Source organism: Sorghum bicolor, chromosome 7 (genome assembly GCF_000003195.3).
Source record: "Sorghum bicolor cultivar BTx623 chromosome 7, Sorghum_bicolor_NCBIv3, whole genome shotgun sequence".
In the NCBI taxonomy this organism is placed as follows: domain Eukaryota; kingdom Viridiplantae; phylum Streptophyta; class Magnoliopsida; order Poales; family Poaceae; genus Sorghum; species Sorghum bicolor.
In genome coordinates this window covers 9,333,277-9,352,134 of record NC_012876.2, presented here as the reverse complement: position 1 = coordinate 9,352,134, position 18,858 = coordinate 9,333,277, and the positions used below count along the sequence as shown (strand labels likewise).

At 48.8% G+C, this 18,858-nt stretch overlaps 1 protein-coding gene across 1 annotated transcript; it reads right to left on the bottom strand.

Annotated features, from left to right (window-relative positions):
• Positions 896-18,679, bottom strand: LOC110436896. Its single transcript, XM_021464586.1, has 2 exons — positions 17,852-18,679; positions 896-1,515 (listed from the first exon to the last, which is right to left on the bottom strand). Exons 1-2 carry the CDS (start codon positions 18,644-18,646, stop codon positions 1,066-1,068), a joined length of 1,245 nt encoding a protein of 414 aa, XP_021320261.1. The 5' UTR covers positions 18,647-18,679; the 3' UTR covers positions 896-1,065.

Here is an 18,858-nt window from a genome sequence, read left to right as displayed (position 1 = left end):
ATCACAAAGCTCAGCATCAAGCTTAGCAGCCCACCAATAGCGGCAACACTGAAGGAACGCTGAACACGGAGAAGCACAATGTAATTTCAGAAAGAGGTAGAAAAAAAGAGGCCAGCAAAACAAAATCAAAAGCATAGCCATCATTGAGCACCAGACCCCCAATCCCAACTGAGAGAAAGGGAGCTCAGTTTTTTATGAACTGGAAGCTGTTGGCCATGGCAAGAAACAGAACTGGATTAGTGTCAAAGCAAGCTATAGGCAAATGCGTGTAGCTATTATTTCTCACAATAAGCATGCGCATCAAATTCCACTTCAACCAAACTATACGGACCCTTAGGGCACGTACAACGGGCATGCTGGCCGTCGTCTGCGGATGGTAATTTTACGAAAATCCCCTCAGTTCGCTACAGTAAATGAGGAGAGAGAGTGAAGCCGTCGCTTCACGAAAGGACAGCGAGCGCTCGTGCTCCCAGACGAACTCGACGGCTAGTTTCGCATTGTAGGAAGCTGTCGTCTTGAGGCGACGCCGCACGGATCTAGCTGCGCGCAAGGGGGGAAATCGCGCCAAAAATACTCACCGACGTTGTCTTCTTGGTCTCTTCATCCTCGCCGGTGTGCGTAGAGGGCGAGCGCAAGCAGGCTGCGCCGGCACCAGGTAAGGGTGGGGCGAGCAAGGCGCCGATGCCGGAGCGGGACAGGGCGGAGCAGAGCCGCGCAGCAAGGACAAGAGCATGGCGGACCACAACAGCATCGGCGAGGAAGAGCACTGCGTCGCCAATGAGGAAGATTTTCGTCGGACAGAGATTTAGTTGAAGCTGAGCTGTGCCTCCGCCCTCCGTGTTAGCATCAGAGTTGCAGCATAGAATCGAGTAGGGATAATTGGGAAGAAAGGGAGTTTAGGAAGAACAGCAGTAGAGGGAAAACCAGATACGCAAGTAGCAATAGGGATATTACAAGTATTCGGTTCTGTGTTTGATTGATCTCCCTCCCTTGAGAGAGTCTCAGGTCTTATACAGGCGTTGCGCCTGGTGTGAGCCCGCAGACGCAGCTGCGCTAGCCTACGGCTCACGCCCACTCTGGTCCGCTAATCAGCACATTGGGACGTTTGGTTCGACCGCTTTGTCTTGGCCTTGTCGTACTGGTTTCCTCCTCGGGCACGCCTGGTTCCCCATCGTTGCTAACACTCTCCCCCCGAAGAGATGATGCTTGTCCCCAAGCAGGAGCCCGTGGAAAGCGCTGCTTCAGTGCGTCCAAGTCTTCCCACAACGCCAGTGAACGTGGAAGATTTGACCACTGAATGAGGACTTGAGGTACAACGGTGTTGTCAGACGTGCGGATGCGACGTTGGAGTACCTTCTCTGGAATCTGAAGGCCTTCCAGATCCGGAGGAAGTGGCGACACCGTGTAATCAGCAGGGAGGGCCGTCTTGAGTTGAGATACATGGAAGACGGGATGAATGGAGGACGACGCTGGAAGCAACAGCTTGTATGCCACAGAACCCACCCGAGACACCACCTGAAATGGACCAAAGAATTTAAATGCTAGTTTCTGGTTAGCACGTGGGGCCAAGGAAGATTGCACATAAGGTTGTAACTTCAAGTAGACCCAGTCCCCAACTGCAAACTGTCTTTCGGAGCGGAACTTGTCAGCTTGTGATTTCATCCGTTTCTGGGCTCTAGTTAGATGCTGCTGCACAAGTGTATTCATCAAAGATTTCTCCTTGAGCCACTCATCAAGTGACAGAGAATGGACAGCTTCTTTTTCAGAAATGCCAAAGTGTCGTGGGTTGTGACCATATAACACGAAGAACGGAGAATAACCCAAAGAAGAATGCCAGGAGGTGTTGTACCAGTACTCTGCTAAGTATATCCAGTCAGTCCATTTGGTGGGGATAGAACTGACAAAGCATCGAAGGAAAGTTTCCAGACACTGATTTACTCGCTCCGTCTGACCATCTGTTTGTGGATGGTAGGCCGAGGACATCTTCAGGGAGACACCAGCTAGACGAAAGAGCTCTTGCCAAAACTGACTAGTGAATACCCGATCACGATCAGAGACGATGGAAGACGGCAGCCCATGCAGGCGGTACACATTGTTGATGAACAACTTGGCAACTTGAAACGTAGTAAATGGATGGGCTAAAGCAATGAAGTGACTATATTTGGAGAACCGGTCTACCACCACCAGAATGCAATTCTTACCGCCAGATGAGGGTAAGCCTTCCACAAAGTCCATGGATATGCTTTGCCAAGCCATGGATGGCACTGGTAAGGGCTGGAGCAGGCCTGGGTATTTTGCTCTGTCTGGCTTAGCCTGTTGGCAAGTGGGACAGGATTGAACAAAACGTTGCACAGCATGTTTGAGCCCGGGCCAGGCAAACAGTCCCTTGATGCGGTGGTAAGAAGCAGGAATGCCAGAATGCCCTCCAACAGGTGAATCATGCAAAGCCTCAATGATTTTGTGCTGCAGAACTGCATTGGGACCAACCCAAATTCGTCCTTTGTAACGTAACAGCCCCTGTTGCAACTTAAAATGTGGGTCAGCATCAGGAGAAACAGTCAACTTGGATAGTAAGGACTGACACTTGCTGTCCGTTGCATAGCTATCCTTGATCTCCTCGAGCCACAAGGGCACTGCTGCAGATATTGCATGCAGTTCAGACTCGTGACCCCGGCGCGAGAGAGCATCCGCCACCCGATTTTCATTTCCTGGCTTGTAGACTATTCGGTATTGAAGGCCCAATAACTTAGTGAAAACTTTCTGCTGCCAAGTCGTATGCAACCTCTGGTCAGATAAATGTACCAAGCTGCGTTGGTCAGTGAAAATAAGGAATTCACCCAACTGCAAGTAGGAACGCCACTGCTCTATGGCGATGAGAATGGCCATGTATTCCTTCTCGTAAGCGGAGAGACCTTGGTTTTTGGGACCGAGAGCACGACTGAGGAAGGCTAAGGGATGTCCATCTTGCAGGAGTACAGCACCGACCCCATTGTTAGAAGCATCGGTCTCAATGCAGAACTGACGAGTAAAATCTGGCAGTTTCAGGATAGGAGCCGCACATAAGGCATTCTTTAGAGTCATGAATGCAGTATCATGGATAGAAGTCCACTGAAACAGAGAGTGCTTCTTCAGAAGAGCAGTTAAGGGCTTTGCTATGATGGCAAAATGCTGTACGAAACGTCGGTAGAAACCAGCAAACCCAAGGAAACTTCTCAACTCTTTGATGTTAGAGGGAGTTGGCCAAGAAACGACTGCAGCAATTTTTGCTGGATCTGTGGCAACCCCATTTTCACTGATGACGTGCCCCAGATATGCTATGCTGGTTTGTCCAAACTTGCATTTGGAAAGCTTGATGTGCCACTGATCCCGAGCCAAGAGTTGGAACACCTGCCGAAGATGCTGGAGGTGCTCTTCCCATGTCTTGCTGTAAACGAGTATGTCATCAAAAAAGACAATGACACACCGTCTTAGGAGGGGGTGGAGTGTCATATTCATGGCGCCCTGAAAGGTGCCTGGTGCGCCTGTGAGTCCAAAAGCAACCACACGGAACTCATAGTGACCCACATGTGTTGAGAAAGCTGTTTTATACTCTTCACCTTCTCGGAGCCTGATCTGGTGGTAACCTGACAGAAGGTCCAATGTAGAGAAATAACGGGCACCTGCCAACTCATCCATCAACTGTTCGAACACTGGAATTGGGAAGGCAGTCTTGACAGTGAGATTATTCAGGTATCTATAGTCCACACAAAAACGCCAAGTGCCATCTTTCTTACTGAAAGGATCAAGATGCCCAAGAGGGGGGGTGAATTGGGCTTCTCTAAAAATTTAAGCAACCTATAAGCTCCAATTCAACCCCTTGTGCCTAGTGAGACTTAGAGAGCTACCGAATAAAAGTTTTGCAACCTAGTTCCAATCCTATTCTAGCATGGCAGTTCTAAGAATGTAACAACACAAAGTAAATGCTAGAAAGTAAAGGAGTAGTGGAAGAAAATGCTCGGCGATGTTTTGCCGAGGTATCGGAGAGTCGCCACTCTCCACTAGTCCTCGTTGGAGCACCCGCGCAAGGGTCTTGCTCCCCCTTGATCCGCGCAAGGACCAAGTGCTCTCTACGGGCTGATTCTTCGACACTCCGTCGCGGTGAATCGCCCAAAACCGCTCACAAGCTTGACACGAGCCACCCACACGAACTTCGGGTGATCTTCGTGTCTCCAATCACCACCGAACCGTCTAGGTGATGGCGATCACCAAGAGTAACAAGCAAAGAACTCTCACTTGACCCAAACAAGGCACTAGAGAGTGGTGGATGCACACTTGACTCTTGGAACTCACTAGAGAAGGATTCTCACAAGAAATCACTCCAATCTCAATCCTCTCTAGGCTCTTGCAACTCTCTTGCTCCACAACAAGTTTCTCTGATTGTTCAAATGGGCAAGAGAGCTCTCATGGACGAGGTGGAGAAGTATAAATACTATCCACGAAGTCCAAAGGTCGGCCAACCGTTTTCCACTGAAAACGGGGTCACCGGACGCACATTATGTTGCACCGGACGCACTGCACCGAGCGTCCGGTGCTGCATAACGGCTAACTGTACTACGCTCTGACAGGTCACCGGACGCTAACTCTCAGCGTCCGGTGCAGCGTCCGGTGCAGCGTCCGGTGCAAAGGGAAAACTTACATGCTCCCTGCGCATGGGACCGGACGCTACCCTGTGCGTCCGGTGCTAGCGTCCGGTGCTCTGGGGAACTTTGCAAGCTCCCTGGGTAAGGGACCGGACGCTGCCCGGTGCGTCCGGTGCCAGCGTCCGGTGCCTAACCCTAAGCACCAACCTGTTCCAACTACTAAGGACCTCACCGGACGCACTCACAGAGCGTCCGGTGCAGCGTCCGGTGCCCCTTTGGGCACCCAAACTTCGTCGAAACGTGAACGCTCCAACACGAAGTTTGTTCCTCTCGATCTAAGGACTATCTCTGAGCTGCCTAGTGCTAGGTTTACCAAGTGTGCACCACACCTAAACCTAAAGCCTTGCCTAAGTCAAGCTACTAGATCAAAGCCCCTCTTAATAGTACGGTCAAAAGAGAACAAAGTCCTAAACTACTCTAAGTGCCCTTCTTCACCATATGGCACTTAGACCTAGTCTAGTCTCGACGATGTCCATCCATCCTTTGAAAACCGAAACGATTTCCACTATTAAGTTGGCATGTACGTCCCTGTCCATCGAGTACTTATTTACCATGACCTTACCTATGACTTTGCCTCTGCAAAACACACGTTAGTCATAGTAACCAACAATGTCATTAATCACCGAAATCTCTTAAGGGCCTAGATGCTCTTTCAATCTCCCTCTTTTTGGTGATTGATGACAACCTCGAGTATGAAAAGAGTTGAGGTTTTCAAAGTGACTTGGTTTTAATAAGCATGATACAATAAGAACAAAGAAATAAGTCATGCTTATATCAACCAAATCAAATACCCTGCATCCAAATATGTGAGTGATATACAACAGGATAAAAACATAAGGCTCATAGATACATCGGAGTAGAAACGCGGAAGCAAAGATAATATGAGCCAAAACACATGACAATAGAATATCACATTAAGCGCAAATCATGTCGCATAAGCCATAGTATCTCACACAAGTGCAATGCATAAAGGTAAACATGATGCATGATGAAGTAGCACACATAGAAAGTATCTCAAAATAATAAACTCCTCCCTCTCTAGCTAGCTCCCCCTAACTCCCTAACTCTCTCATACACGCACTCTCTCCCCCTTTGGCATCAAGCGCCAAAAGCCTAAGAAGACGGTGGAGGAGGCGGAGCTGTAGAGTCCCTCGGCGCGGCCACGAAACGAGCTGCATCATCTGAACTGTCGGCCGTCGAGGCGGAAGAGGTGGAGTGACCCTCTGAAACTGCAGGTGCTGGAGAAGCGGTCCGGGTCTGCTCTGGCGCTGTCACAGGCTGTGCTGGCTGCTCGAGTCCGGCTGACGAAGCTGGCACGGACTCGGTCGCTGTAGCTGTCATAGCTGGTACGGTAGAAGATGGTGCAAGCTGCTCGGACGACGCTACGGACGACGACAGAAGCTCTGTAGTGGTGACTGGCGCCGTAAAGACTGCAGGGGCCTGCAGAGGAGGAGGCGTAGGGTCACCAGTCAGAGCACTGTAGGTGAAGCTGAGGTGCGGATCTGTCTGTGAGTCCCACACAAGCTGTGACGCTGAAGCTGACTGAGGGGTGAAGCCTGAGCGGAGAGGGGTAAACTGCGGTACCTGCTCAAAGCCTGAAGAGATAGCACCCTGAGAGACCTGGTGCTGTGGCGTCGTGAACGGCTGACTCTGAGCGGGTAGCTGGAGCGGCTGCTGAGACGGGCTCTGAGTCTGAGGCACAGGAGTAGGGGGTCTGACTGACGACGTGCCGGGAAGCTGTATCTGCGGTAGCTGAATCCCGGAGGCGGCCATGAGAGCGGCCATCATCGCTGTCTGCTGGGCCTGGAAAGCAAGCTGCTGCTCCTGAAAGGTGAGAAGCTGACGCTGGAGCTCATCCTGTCTGGCCTGCATGGCTGCATTAATGGCAGCCTGATCCCTGTCGTGCCTCGCCTGCTCCTCAGCTGCACGGCGCTGATCTGCCCTCATACCCTCCAAGATAGCAAGCAGGGCAGGGTCTGAAGCACTCGAAGAACCACCTGCCTCGTGATCATGAGCTCTGGGAGGAAGGTCAGGTACTGGCGTCTGATAGTCATCATCGGAACTGTCTGAGGCGAAGTCAAACTCGCCCTCTGCCTCTGCATCTGCAAACGCGCCAATAGCTGTATCCTGCTGCTCCTCTGTCTCCGCAACTGTCGCTGTACTGCGGGTGCCCCTAGGAGAAGGTGGGGGCACCGGTCTACGTGGAGCACGAGGAGGAGGAGCACCTCTGAGGTCGTGGTGCGCTCTCAGCATCTGTCGGGGGTCGTAGTGGGGGAAGACGGTGTCGGACTCTGTCAACTCCCTCTGCAAGTGAGCTGGCAGGGGCAGTGGCCTACCACGGAGTATAAGTAGGGTGATCCAATGTGCGTAGGGCAACTGACGCCGGCCCCTGAAGCTCTCTGAAATGGTGTCCTCTATCTCTGAGACAATGAGATCCCACAAGTCAAACTCTGTCTGCGAGATCAGATGAGCGACAAGCCACTGCTGCATACGAGTGAAACCGTCTCTGTAGCCTGTCCTGGGAAGAAGAGTCTTCCTCAACACAAAGTCGAGGATCCTGGCTGGGCGTGTCAAATCTGCCACTGTCCTGCTGGAGCCCTCCCCAAAGGGTGCACGGAAGCATGGAGCCACGAAGTCAACTGGTGGTATCTCACCACCGTGAGGACGACGAGGAGGATCCACGTTCCCGTAGCACAGCTGGTGAATCCTGGTGGGAGAGGCTTGCAGTCCAAGCACCTCTCTAGCCCTCTGAGCTGTCACTCTGTAGTCTGTCCCGGCCAGTGCGTAGTGGATATAGGTGTGATCTGGAGAAATCCACACTGACGCATAGAACTCTCTGACCCACTGCTCGCAATAAGTACCTGGAAGCGCTAGCAGCTCTGGGAGGCCATGGAGGTAAGTAAAATACTGACGGATATCTGCCCCGACCACGTTCCCGAGAATCTCCAGGTCAATCACCCTGTGCTCTCTAAACTGTGACTGAGAGCGAACCAATGCCTCGTGAATGTCCTCCTGGACTATGGTGTAGAAGCGGGCACCGGCTCTGGGATCCCTGGCAGCTGGAAACCAAGTCGGAAAGGGAACGAACCGCAGCTGCTGGATCTCTCTGGCTGACACAAGGGTGAGATCCCTGTGAACCCTGACTGGCCTCTGGCGGGAAGCTGGAGTGCCTCTAGCCGGAGTGGCTCGAGCTGTGGGGGCGGACTGTCCCTGCGTACCAGTCCGGGAAGTGGCCTGAGTACGAGCACGCGTCGACCTCCTCAGTGGCAGCTCCTGCTCCTGTCCCTCTGCTGGACCCTCTGCCTGGGTCTCCGTCTCTGTGTCCGTACCCTCCTGAGCCGGATCCCTAACCACAAGTCTAACCCTCTGTCCTCCAATCGTCACGGTCCCTGGAGGGGATCCATGGAAAGCCTCTGCCTCAAGCACTGCACGCCTCTGACGTGGCGTGAGATCATCCCCGATTCTCAGAGAACCAGAACGACCACCCCTCTCGGCTGCCTCGGCTGCTGCTGCAACTGCCTCTGCGACCTCTGCATCTCTATCACTGGCCTTCCGCTTCTTGGTGGCTAGCTTCTTTCCTTTGCCTTTCTCTGCCGCTGAGAAGCGACGGGGAGGATCACCTCCACCATCACCTCCTGGGGAACCTCCTGAGCTAGCTGTCGGTCCACTGACGTTCTTGGTGCGAGCCATAGCAACTCAAGTGTCCGACAAGCAACTGACCGGCAATGGAGAACAATGTACTGCAGAGAATTGACAAGAAAAGGTCTATATAAGTAAATATACCGACTAGAGATGAGATAAACCTATGGATCCCAAGAAAAAATAAGATTAGGGCTCGAAGGCTTACGATCCGAAGACTGGACGCGTTCCGAAGGAGATGACACGATCGGAAACTTCCGGAGACCTCCAAGCCACTCCTCAAGGTGCTATAGAGATAGAACAAATCAAATCGCTGTTGAAAACAACAATCTAATCTATTCATACGATAAAACAAACACTTTGAGGGCGAGGTCCAAGAATCTTACCCCAAACCCTAACTCTTCGAGGAGAGAAGAGCACTGGCGAGGAGAGGGAAAGGGGGGATTCCCTTAGCGGATCTGGCGCGAGGGAAGATTCCAAGGGCGCCGCGGAGGGCCGGGAATCGACGGCAGCGGCGGCGCTAGGGCAGGGCGAGGACGCGGGCGCGGCCAGAGAACGGAGAGGAAAAGAACCGGCCGCGAGAAACCCCTGGGCGCGGGTTATATCCGCCCGCCGCGGGGTCACCGGACGCTCTTTATGTTGCACCGGACGCGTCCGGTGACCACCGGACACATGCGCAGAGAGGTTTGCATTTTGGCATCGCACCGGACGATGGGCACCGGACGCTGGCTTTAGCGTCCGGTGCTTCAGGTGACGCCTGGTGAGCACCGGACGCACTTCACCGGACGCAACAGGGATATTGTTCCTGCGTCCGGTGAGTGCAGTCTGGCGCACTGCACCGCACCGGACGCTCAGAGGCAGCGTCCGGTGCATCGTCCGGTGCTCCTCTGAGCACTTTTTCAACTAAGCTCCACGCCCGACTTTGACCCAACCAAGTTCCATCTTCAAAAGCACACAACTAAACACCAAATGGAACTGGTATGAGTGACATCTCTCAAACCCTCAAGTTTTCACAAATAATTAGCCATAGGCTTAGTAGATTTTTTTTAAGAAAATAGTTCGAGAAAATCACCAAGGAGCATCGTATGGACATAAAGCTAGGGGCTTAAATCATAATGAGCTTGGAATGCTCCCCCTATCTATGGACGAAACACAGCGGATGCTCAATAAATAACCGAAAAGAAAAGATCAACTAACAAGAATGCATATGAAATGAGTTGTAGTGCAATTCTTGAAAATAAACTAATGCTTGTCAAGTTTGATCCAAGGTTAAGCTTTTTCACACACTCAAGGGGGTTATCTTAACCATGTTAGACAAGCCCTACATGCAAGTTGAATTTTTAGTTTTAGCATGCATGATATGCAAAGCAAAAATTATTTACAAGATTCAACACACAACTTTTTATCTTTTAGTGAAGTTAGACATGTCAAGCACATTAAGTTCATTTCTCAACATACAAAACCTAGCTTCATCTAGGGGTTTTGTGAAGATATCCGCTAATTGATTTTCCGTTCCCACATTCTCTAGGGTTATGTCACCTTTAGCAACGTGATCCCTAAGAAAGTGGTGGCGGATGTCAATATGTTTTGTGCGGGTGTGTTGAACCGGGTTGTTTGCAAGTTTTACGGCACTTTCGTTGTCACACAACAAGGGTACTTTGTCTAGCACTACTCCATAGTCTAGCAAAGTTTGTTTCATATAGAGTATTTGTGCACAACAAGCACCGGCGGCTATGTATTCCGCCTCGGCCGTTGACAAGGCAACACTATTTTGTTTCTTTGACATCCAAGAGACAAGTGATCTACCTAGGAAATGGCACCCTCCGGATGTGCTTTTTCTATCAATCCGGCACCCGGCATAATCCGAATCGGAATAGCCTACAAGTTGGAATCTTGCACCTTTGGGATACCACAAGCCTAGGCAAGGTGTGTATTTTAGATACCTAAGAATTCTCTTGACCGCAATCAAGTGAGATTCCATAGGCATTGCTTGATACCTAGCACACATACACACACTAAACATTATATCGGGCCTAGATGCGGTGAGGTAGAGTAGACTTCCTATCATGGAACGATAGAGAGTCTTGTCAATAGGGTTACCTCCCTCATCCAAGTCGAGATGCCCATTTGATGCCATGGGAGTCTTGATTGGCTTGCAATCCATCATCTTGAATCTCTTGAGAAGATCTTGAGTATACTTCTCTTGAGAGATAAAGACCCCTTCCTTCATTTGCTTAACTTGAAATCCTAGGAAGAAGGATAGCTCGCCAATCATGGACATCTCAAACTCCTTGGACATCAAATCACCAAATTCCTTGCAAAAATCTTCATTAGTAGATCCAAAAATAATATCATCAACATAAACTTGGCAAATGAAGATTTCCCCATTCATTTTCTTGGTGAAGAGTGTTGTGTCAACTTTCCCAATCTTGAAGCCCTTCTCAATGAGGAAGTCCCTAAGTCTCTCATACCACGCTCTAGGAGCTTGCTTGAGACCATAGAGAGCCTTGGACAACCGGTAGACATGCTTGGGATACCTAGGGTCTTCAAAACCGGGGGGTTGCTCAACATAGACAAGCTCATTAATATAACCATTTAAAAAAGCACTTTTCACATCCATTTGAAATAACTTGATATCATGACTAGATGCATATGCAAGTAGGATACGGATTGCTTCAAGTCTTGCCACCGGTGCAAAGGTTTCACCGAAGTCAAGACCTTCCACTTGTGAAAAGCCTTTTGCTACAAGTCTTGCCTTGTTGCGCACCACTTTGCCTTGATCATCCTTCTTGTTGCGGAAGACCCACTTTGTTCCAATCACTCTTGCATCTTTGGGTCGCTCTTCAAGTGTCCATACTTGGTTGCGAGTGAAGTTATTCAACTCCTCTTGCATGGCCATGATCCAATCCGCATCACGAAGAGCTTCCTCTATAGTCTTTGGTTCATCTTCAAGAGACACAAAGGCGTGATGTTCAATAAATAAAGCATGTCTAGAACGAGTAGTTACACCACGTGATGGACTCCCGATGATGAGATCTTGAGAGTGATCTTGGAGGAGATGTGATGTTCTTCTTGGTGCCACTTGAGGAGTTGGTTGGGGAGCATCAACATCTTGTGCTTGTGCCACCGATTGCTCATGAGTGACTTGGGTGTCTTCATGAGCATCTCTCACATCCTTGTCTTCATCTTGTGGACCTTGTGAGGTGGATGGTCGCTCAATGATTTGTACATCATCATCATCTTCTTTTGGCTTGATGTCTCCCACCGGCATGTTCTTCATGGCATCCCTCAATGGTTCACCACCTACATCATCAAGATTATCACTTGCTCCTTGGGAGCCATTAGTTTCATCAAATTCAACATCAAATGTTTCTTCAACCATCTTTGTGGCATGGTTGAAAACTCTATATGCTTTGGACTTAGATGAATAGCCAACCAAGTAGCCAATGTCACATCTTCTTTGGAATTTTCCCAAGTGTTGGCGCTTCTTGTATATGTAGCACTTGCACCCAAACACTCTAAAGAATGAGACATCGGGCTTCTTCCCATTGAGCAACTCATATGGTGTCTTCTCTAGGAACTTGTGAGGAAAGAGCCGGTTTGATGCATAGCATGCGGTGTTGATTGCCTCGGCCCACATCTTCTCCGAAGTGTTGTACTCATCTAACATTGTTCTTGCCAAGGTGATCAATGTCCGGTTCTTTCTTTCTACAACCCCATTTTGTTGTGGTGTGTAAGTTGAGGAGAACTCATGCTTGATTCCCACTTCATCACAATACTCTTCAATGTTGGTGTTGTCAAACTCTTTGCCATTGTCACTTCTAATTTTCTTGATCTTCACATCAAATTGATTTTGGGCATTCTTTGCAAATTTCTTGAATATTGATGCAACTTCGGCCTTGTCTTGCAAGAAGAATGTCCAAGTGTACCGTGAGTAATCATCAACTATGACCAAACAATATTTGTTGCCTCCAAGACTAGCATATGTGGTTGGTCCGAACAAATCCATGTGAAGTAGCTCAAGCACTCTTGAAGTAGAGAGATAGGCTTTGGTTGGATGAGTATTTGCAACTTGTTTGCCCGCTTGACATGCACTACAAAGCTTGTCCTTTTCAAATGTCACATCCTTCAAGCCTCTAATCAATTCTTTCTTCATCAACTTCTTGAGTGTGCCCATTCCAACATGTGCTAACCTTCTATGCCACAACCACCCAAGCGAAGTTTTGGTGAACAAGCAAGTTTTGACATCAACTTCATTTGATGAGAAATCAACTACATATAAGTTGTTGTGTCGGAAGCCTTTGAATATCACTTCATTGTCATCTTCCTTGGTCACAATTACTTCCTTCTTCTTGAATAGGCATTCAAATCCAAGATCACAAAGTTGTCCAACCGAGAGCAAGTTGAAACTCAAAGATTGCACATAGAGCACATTGGTGATGGAGTTGTCATTTGATATAGCAACTTTTCCTAGACCCTTGACTTTCCCTTTTGAATTGTCACCAAATGTGATCTTCTCTTGGTTGTCAACATCTTCATCAAGAGAGGTGAACATCCGGGGATCTCCGGTCATATGTTGAGTGCAACCACTATCAATTACCCAATGTGATCCACCGGTCTTGTAGTTCACCTACACACAAGAGATCAAGCTTGAGATTTAGGGACCCACATTTGCTTAGGGCCCTTGACCTTCTCAACTAGTTGCTTTGGCACCCAAATCTTCTTTGGCCTTTGCTTGTTTGGTGGCCCCATGAAGCTAACCTTGACCTTGCCACTCTTGTCTTTCCTTACAATGTAGTGAGCATTGAAGGCAAATGGTCTTGCATGCTTGGGCAAGGGTGGTGGTAGTGGTGCCTTGCACACATGAGCAAAATGTCCTTCTTGACCACACTCAAAACATCTCTTTGGCTTTGGCTTGCTTGCTTGATCATGAGTGGCTAGAGATTTGATAAGCTTTGTTTGATGAGCCTTATATCCAATCCCACTTTTGTCCATCTTCATGACGGTGTTCATGAAAAGCTCACTTTGAAGATCCTTCCCTTTAGTGAACTTTGCTAACCCCATGGTTAGGTGTTCCTTCTCTTTCTTGAGCTTGTTGTTCTCTTGAGTTAGCTTCTTGATGATTGGGTCATTGTTGCTAGCTAACTCATCCAAGATGAATGTCTCATCTTCTTCTTGCTTGTCATACATCAAACCAAGCTTAAGATATTGATTTTCTTCCTTAAGCAACTTGTTCTCATATGCAAGCTTCTTGTCTTGATCAAGTGACTCAATCACAAATGTCTTATGCTTGGCTTGATCTTGCAACTCTTTCTTGAGCATGACAATTTCATCCTTGAGCTTGATAGTGTCCTCAGAGTTCTCGGCCACTACCACTTTCTTGCCCTTGCAATCAACACATTTGCTTGTGCTCTCCACAAGTAAGTCATCACAAGATGTGGCTACATCAAGCTTAGCAACATTGTTAGTAGCAACATGTGTTTCATCAATTGCAAGTTCATAGGCAATCTCTAGGTTGTCATAGTTTGCTTTTAGAGTTGTTAGTTCTTCTTTCATTGCTCTATATCTAGTGATAAGCTCATCATGAACACTTTCAAGTTTATCATGTTTTTCTTTGAGCTCTTTTAGAGAGAGTTTGAGCTCCTTGAGCTTAGTGGTCATGATCTCATTTTGTTCTCTAAGCTCATCACTAGGGTTAAGCTTTGCTAGAAGTGTCTCATTTTCAAGTTCAAGCTTTTCATTTTCACATCTAGTCTTTCTTATGACTTTTGTGTATTTGTTAAGCAATTTTACAAGTTCATCATAAGAAGGTGATTCATATTCACTATCACTCTCACTACTCTCATCCTCACTTTGTACCTTCCGGTCACCCTTAGCCATAAGGCATAGATGTGTAGAGGATGTAGATGGTGGTGAAGATGATGGTGATGGAGCATCAATGGCAATGGCGGCAACCTTCTCATCATCACTTTCATTGCCGGATGAATCACCACTTGAGCTTTCAATGTCGGTGAGCCAATCACCAACAATATAAGCCTTGCCATTCTTTTTCTTGTAGTGCTCCTTCTTCTTGCCACCTTTCTTCTTGTATTGCTTCTTGTCATTTTTCTCGTCATCACTTGAGTCATCTTGCTCTTTGTTCTTCTTCTTGTACTTGTCCTTCTTGGGCTTTGGACATTGATGAGCAAGATGACCAAGCTCACCACAGTTGTAGCAATCCATCTCGGAGATGGGCTTCCTCTTGCTACTTGTGAAGAACTTCTTCTTCTTGGAGTCAAAGTTGACTCCATTCTTGTTGAGCTTCTTCAACATTTTTGTGGTCCTTCTCACCATGAGGGCAATAGATGCATCATCATCACTTGAAGTTGATGACTCAACTTCAATCTTCTTGGCTTTGCTCTTGTGAGAAGCTTTGAGAGCCAAGTCCTTCTTTTCTTTCTTGGCCGATGAGGAGCCATCTTGAGGATTCATGTGCATGTACATCTCATGAGCATTGATCTTTCCCAATATGGTGGTTGGTGTAGCGGTGGAAAGATCGCCTTGATGAAGCACGGTTACTATGTGCCCATATTTCTCAATGGGAAGCACACATAGTATCTTCCTTGCTACATCCGCCGTACTCATTTGTGTAAGCCCGAGTCCATTTAGCTCCTCTACAATGACATTCAAGCGAGAATACATTTCATTAGCATTTTCTTTAGGAAACATTTCAAAAGTATTAAGCTTGTTCATCACTAGGTGATACCGTTCCTCGCGTTCACTCTTAGTTCCCTCATGGAGCGCACAAAGTTCCTTCCAAAGTTCATTGGCGGTTTTGTGACTCCGAACACGGTTGAACACCTCTTTGCAAAGACCTCTAAAGATGTGGTTTTTGGCCTTTGCATTCCACTTCTCGTTTTCTTGCTCTTGTGGAGTAAGAGCGGTGCCTCTTTCCGGAGGGGCAAACCCTTCGGTCACGGCTTTTAGGCACTTTGTATCGCATGCCTCTAGGTATGACTCCATCCGTATTTTCCAATACGGGAAGTCATCCCCATCGAACATGGGTGGCGGTCCATCCCCGTTAGACATCTTTCTCTAGGCGGTGAAGCCTAAATAATGAGCACTAGGCTCTGATACCAATTGAAAGGATCAAGATGCCCAAGAGGGGGGGTGAATTGGGCTTCTCTAAAAATTTAAGCAACCTATAAGCTCCAATTCAACCCCTTGTGCCTAGTGAGACTTAGAGAGCTACCGAATAAAAGTTTTGCAACCTAGTTCCAATCCTATTCTAGCATGGCAGTTCTAAGAATGTAACAACACAAAGTAAATGCTAGAAAGTAAAGGAGTAGTGGAAGAAAATGCTCGGCGATGTTTTGCCGAGGTATCGGAGAGTCGCCACTCTCCACTAGTCCTCGTTGGAGCACCCGCGCAAGGGTCTTGCTCCCCCTTGATCCGCGCAAGGACCAAGTGCTCTCTACGGGCTGATTCTTCGACACTCCGTCACGGTGAATCGCCCAAAACCGCTCACAAGCTTGACACGAGCCACCCACACGAACTTCGGGTGATCTTCATGTCTCCAATCACCACCGAACCGTCTAGGTGATGGCGATCACCAAGAGTAACAAGCAAAGAACTCTCACTTGACCCAAACAAGGCACTAGAGAGTGGTGGATGCACACTTGACTCTTGGAACTCACTAGAGAAGGATTCTCACAAGAAATCACTCCAATCTCAATCCTCTCTAGGCTCTTGCAACTCTCTTGCTCCACAACAAGTTTCTCTGATTGTTCAAATGGGCAAGAGAGCTCTCATGGACGAGGTGGAGAAGTATAAATACTATCCACGAAGTCCAAAGGTCGGCCAACCGTTTTCCACTGAAAACGGGGTCACCGGACGCACATTATGTTGCACCGGACGCACTGCACCGAGCGTCCGGTGCTGCATAACGGCTAACTGTACTACGCTCTGACAGGTCACCGGACGCTAACTCTCAGCGTCCGGTGCAGCGTCCGGTGCAGCGTCCGGTGCAAAGGGAAAACTTACATGCTCCCTGCGCATGGGACCGGACGCTACCCTGTGCGTCCGGTGCTAGCGTCCGGTGCTCTGGGGAACTTTGCAAGCTCCCTGGGTAAGGGACCGGACGCTGCCCGGTGCGTCCGGTGCCAGCGTCCGGTGCCTAACCCTAAGCACCAACCTGTTCCAACTACTAAGGACCTCACCGGACGCACTCACAGAGCGTCCGGTGCAGCGTCCGGTGCCCCTTTGGGCACCCAAACTTCGTCGAAACGTGAACGCTCCAACACGAAGTTTGTTCCTCTTGATCTAAGGACTATCTCTGAGCTGCCTAGTGCTAGGTTTACCAAGTGTGCACCACACCTAAACCTAAAGCCTTGCCTAAGTCAAGCTACTAGATCAAAGCCCCTCTTAATAGTACGGTCAAAAGAGAACAAAGTCCTAAACTACTCTAAGTGCCCTTCTTCACCATATGGCACTTAGACCTAGTCTAGTCTCGACGATGTCCATCCATCCTTTGAAAACCGAAACGATTTCCACTATTAAGTTGGCATGTACGTCCCTGTCCATCGAGTACTTATTTACCATGACCTTACCTATGACTTTGCCTCTGCAAAACACACGTTAGTCATAGTAACCAACAATGTCATTAATCACCGAAATCTCTTAAGGGCCTAGATGCTCTTTCACTTACGAACAAGGAGGACTGGCGAGTTAAAAGGCAAAGTACTGTGCTGAATAATGCCCTGCTGTAACATAGCGCCAACCTGAGCCTCAATCTCATCCTTAAGTGCAGGGGGGTAGCGATAGGGCCGCACACTCACCGGCCGGGCACCTTCCACCAGAGGAATCTCATGATCACAGTAGCGCTTGGGGGGCAACGACACAGGTGGTTTGGTAATATCAGGAAATTCCTCCAGAAGTTGACTGATTTGCGGAGAGATATCAGCAAAATGCTCAGTGTCCGAGGAAGTCATACTAAAGACTTGGAGCACATATTGGGAAGGACCTTCTTCAGATGAAGCAGACACTCCATGGAGCCGAACATTCTTGCCTCTATATGGAATTGAGAGCCACTGATTCTTCCAGTCAACCTTCATAGGACTGAATAACTGCAGCCAATCCATGCCCAGAATGATGTCATACTGAGGAAGTGGAAGGACCTTGAGATCATGTACAAACTGATACTGATGGATGCTCCAGACTGCACCAGACACCACTGTAGAGCATTGCATGACTGCTCCATTGGCTACTCTGACCGAAAAGGGGGCACACTGAGAAGGGGCAATAGACAACTGTGAGACCAACTGTGAACTAATAAAGGAGGATGAACTGCCTGAATCCAACATAATCAACACCGGGCGTTGCTGCAGAATGCCCCGGAATTGCAGAGTTTGGCCAGGCGAGCCAGCTGAAGATAGCCCGGCCAAACAGCAGCACTGTGCGTCAGTCCCAGCCTCTTCGTCCTCCGGTGTGGATCGCTCTTCAGTAGCGTCATCAGAAAACAAAGCATACAATTCATCGAGAACATTGAGACCAACCTTGGCTGCACATTTGTGATCACGGCTCCACTTTTCTCCACAATGATCACAGAGTCCTCGAGCACGATGGTAAGCCTTGAGATCAGCCAACTTCTTGTCTAGGGGCTTCATGGCAGAAGCATGCTTGTCAGGTTCCACCACGCCTGAACGATCCCCACGCGAATAGCCTCCCTTTGGATTCCAAGGCCTGGAATCGCGACGTCTTGAAGACTCCATTGCCTCTTCCTGCAACAAAGCCAACGTATACGCAGTATCCAGCGAAGAAGGACGTTGAACAAGAAGTACAACACGAATTTCAGAATGCAAGCCATCAATGAAGCGAGTGATGTGGGGTAAGGATTTGGCTGTGGAGTCATAGGCTTTAAGCTGATCTACAAGCTCAGCGAAACGATCTACATAGTCTTGAACTGAGGATATTTGGTGGATGCGGTTCATTTTGCGAAGAAGAATTTCATGCTGATCTCGATCAAAACGAACGTGCAAAGCCTGGCAAAACTCGGACCACTGCATGTTCTTAAGCTCATCAGTCACAGACTGGATCCACCGTTTGGCCGGGCCAACGAATTGCATGCGAGAGCATTGGATCCACACAGAGGGGTGAACAGAGTACATAGTGAAATAATCCTCAGCACAAGTAATCCAGAGTTTGAGATCAGTGCCATCAAAAGTGGAGAAGGACAATTTAGGGAGTTTGCCAGTGGCATGGTATTGGTGTTCAGGAGGGCGATTGCGAGAATGGACCAAATCTCGTGCTGTACCATGAAATTTAGAGGAATTATCAGGGGGATCATCCATACCCGTGACCGGGGAATGAGCATAGGTGGAAACCCCCCCAAACTCATTCTCCCGGTAGTGTGTTTCGTCGCCGTGCCCGATTGGCCGAGCAGCCGTATAGCCAGCAGAGCTTGGTGCGGCGTACTGCTCCATCTTGAGGGTTGGGTCGGGGAAGGGGATCGGCCTGAACGTTGGATCGGGGAAGACGGCCGGCTCGAACTGGGTCGTTGCAG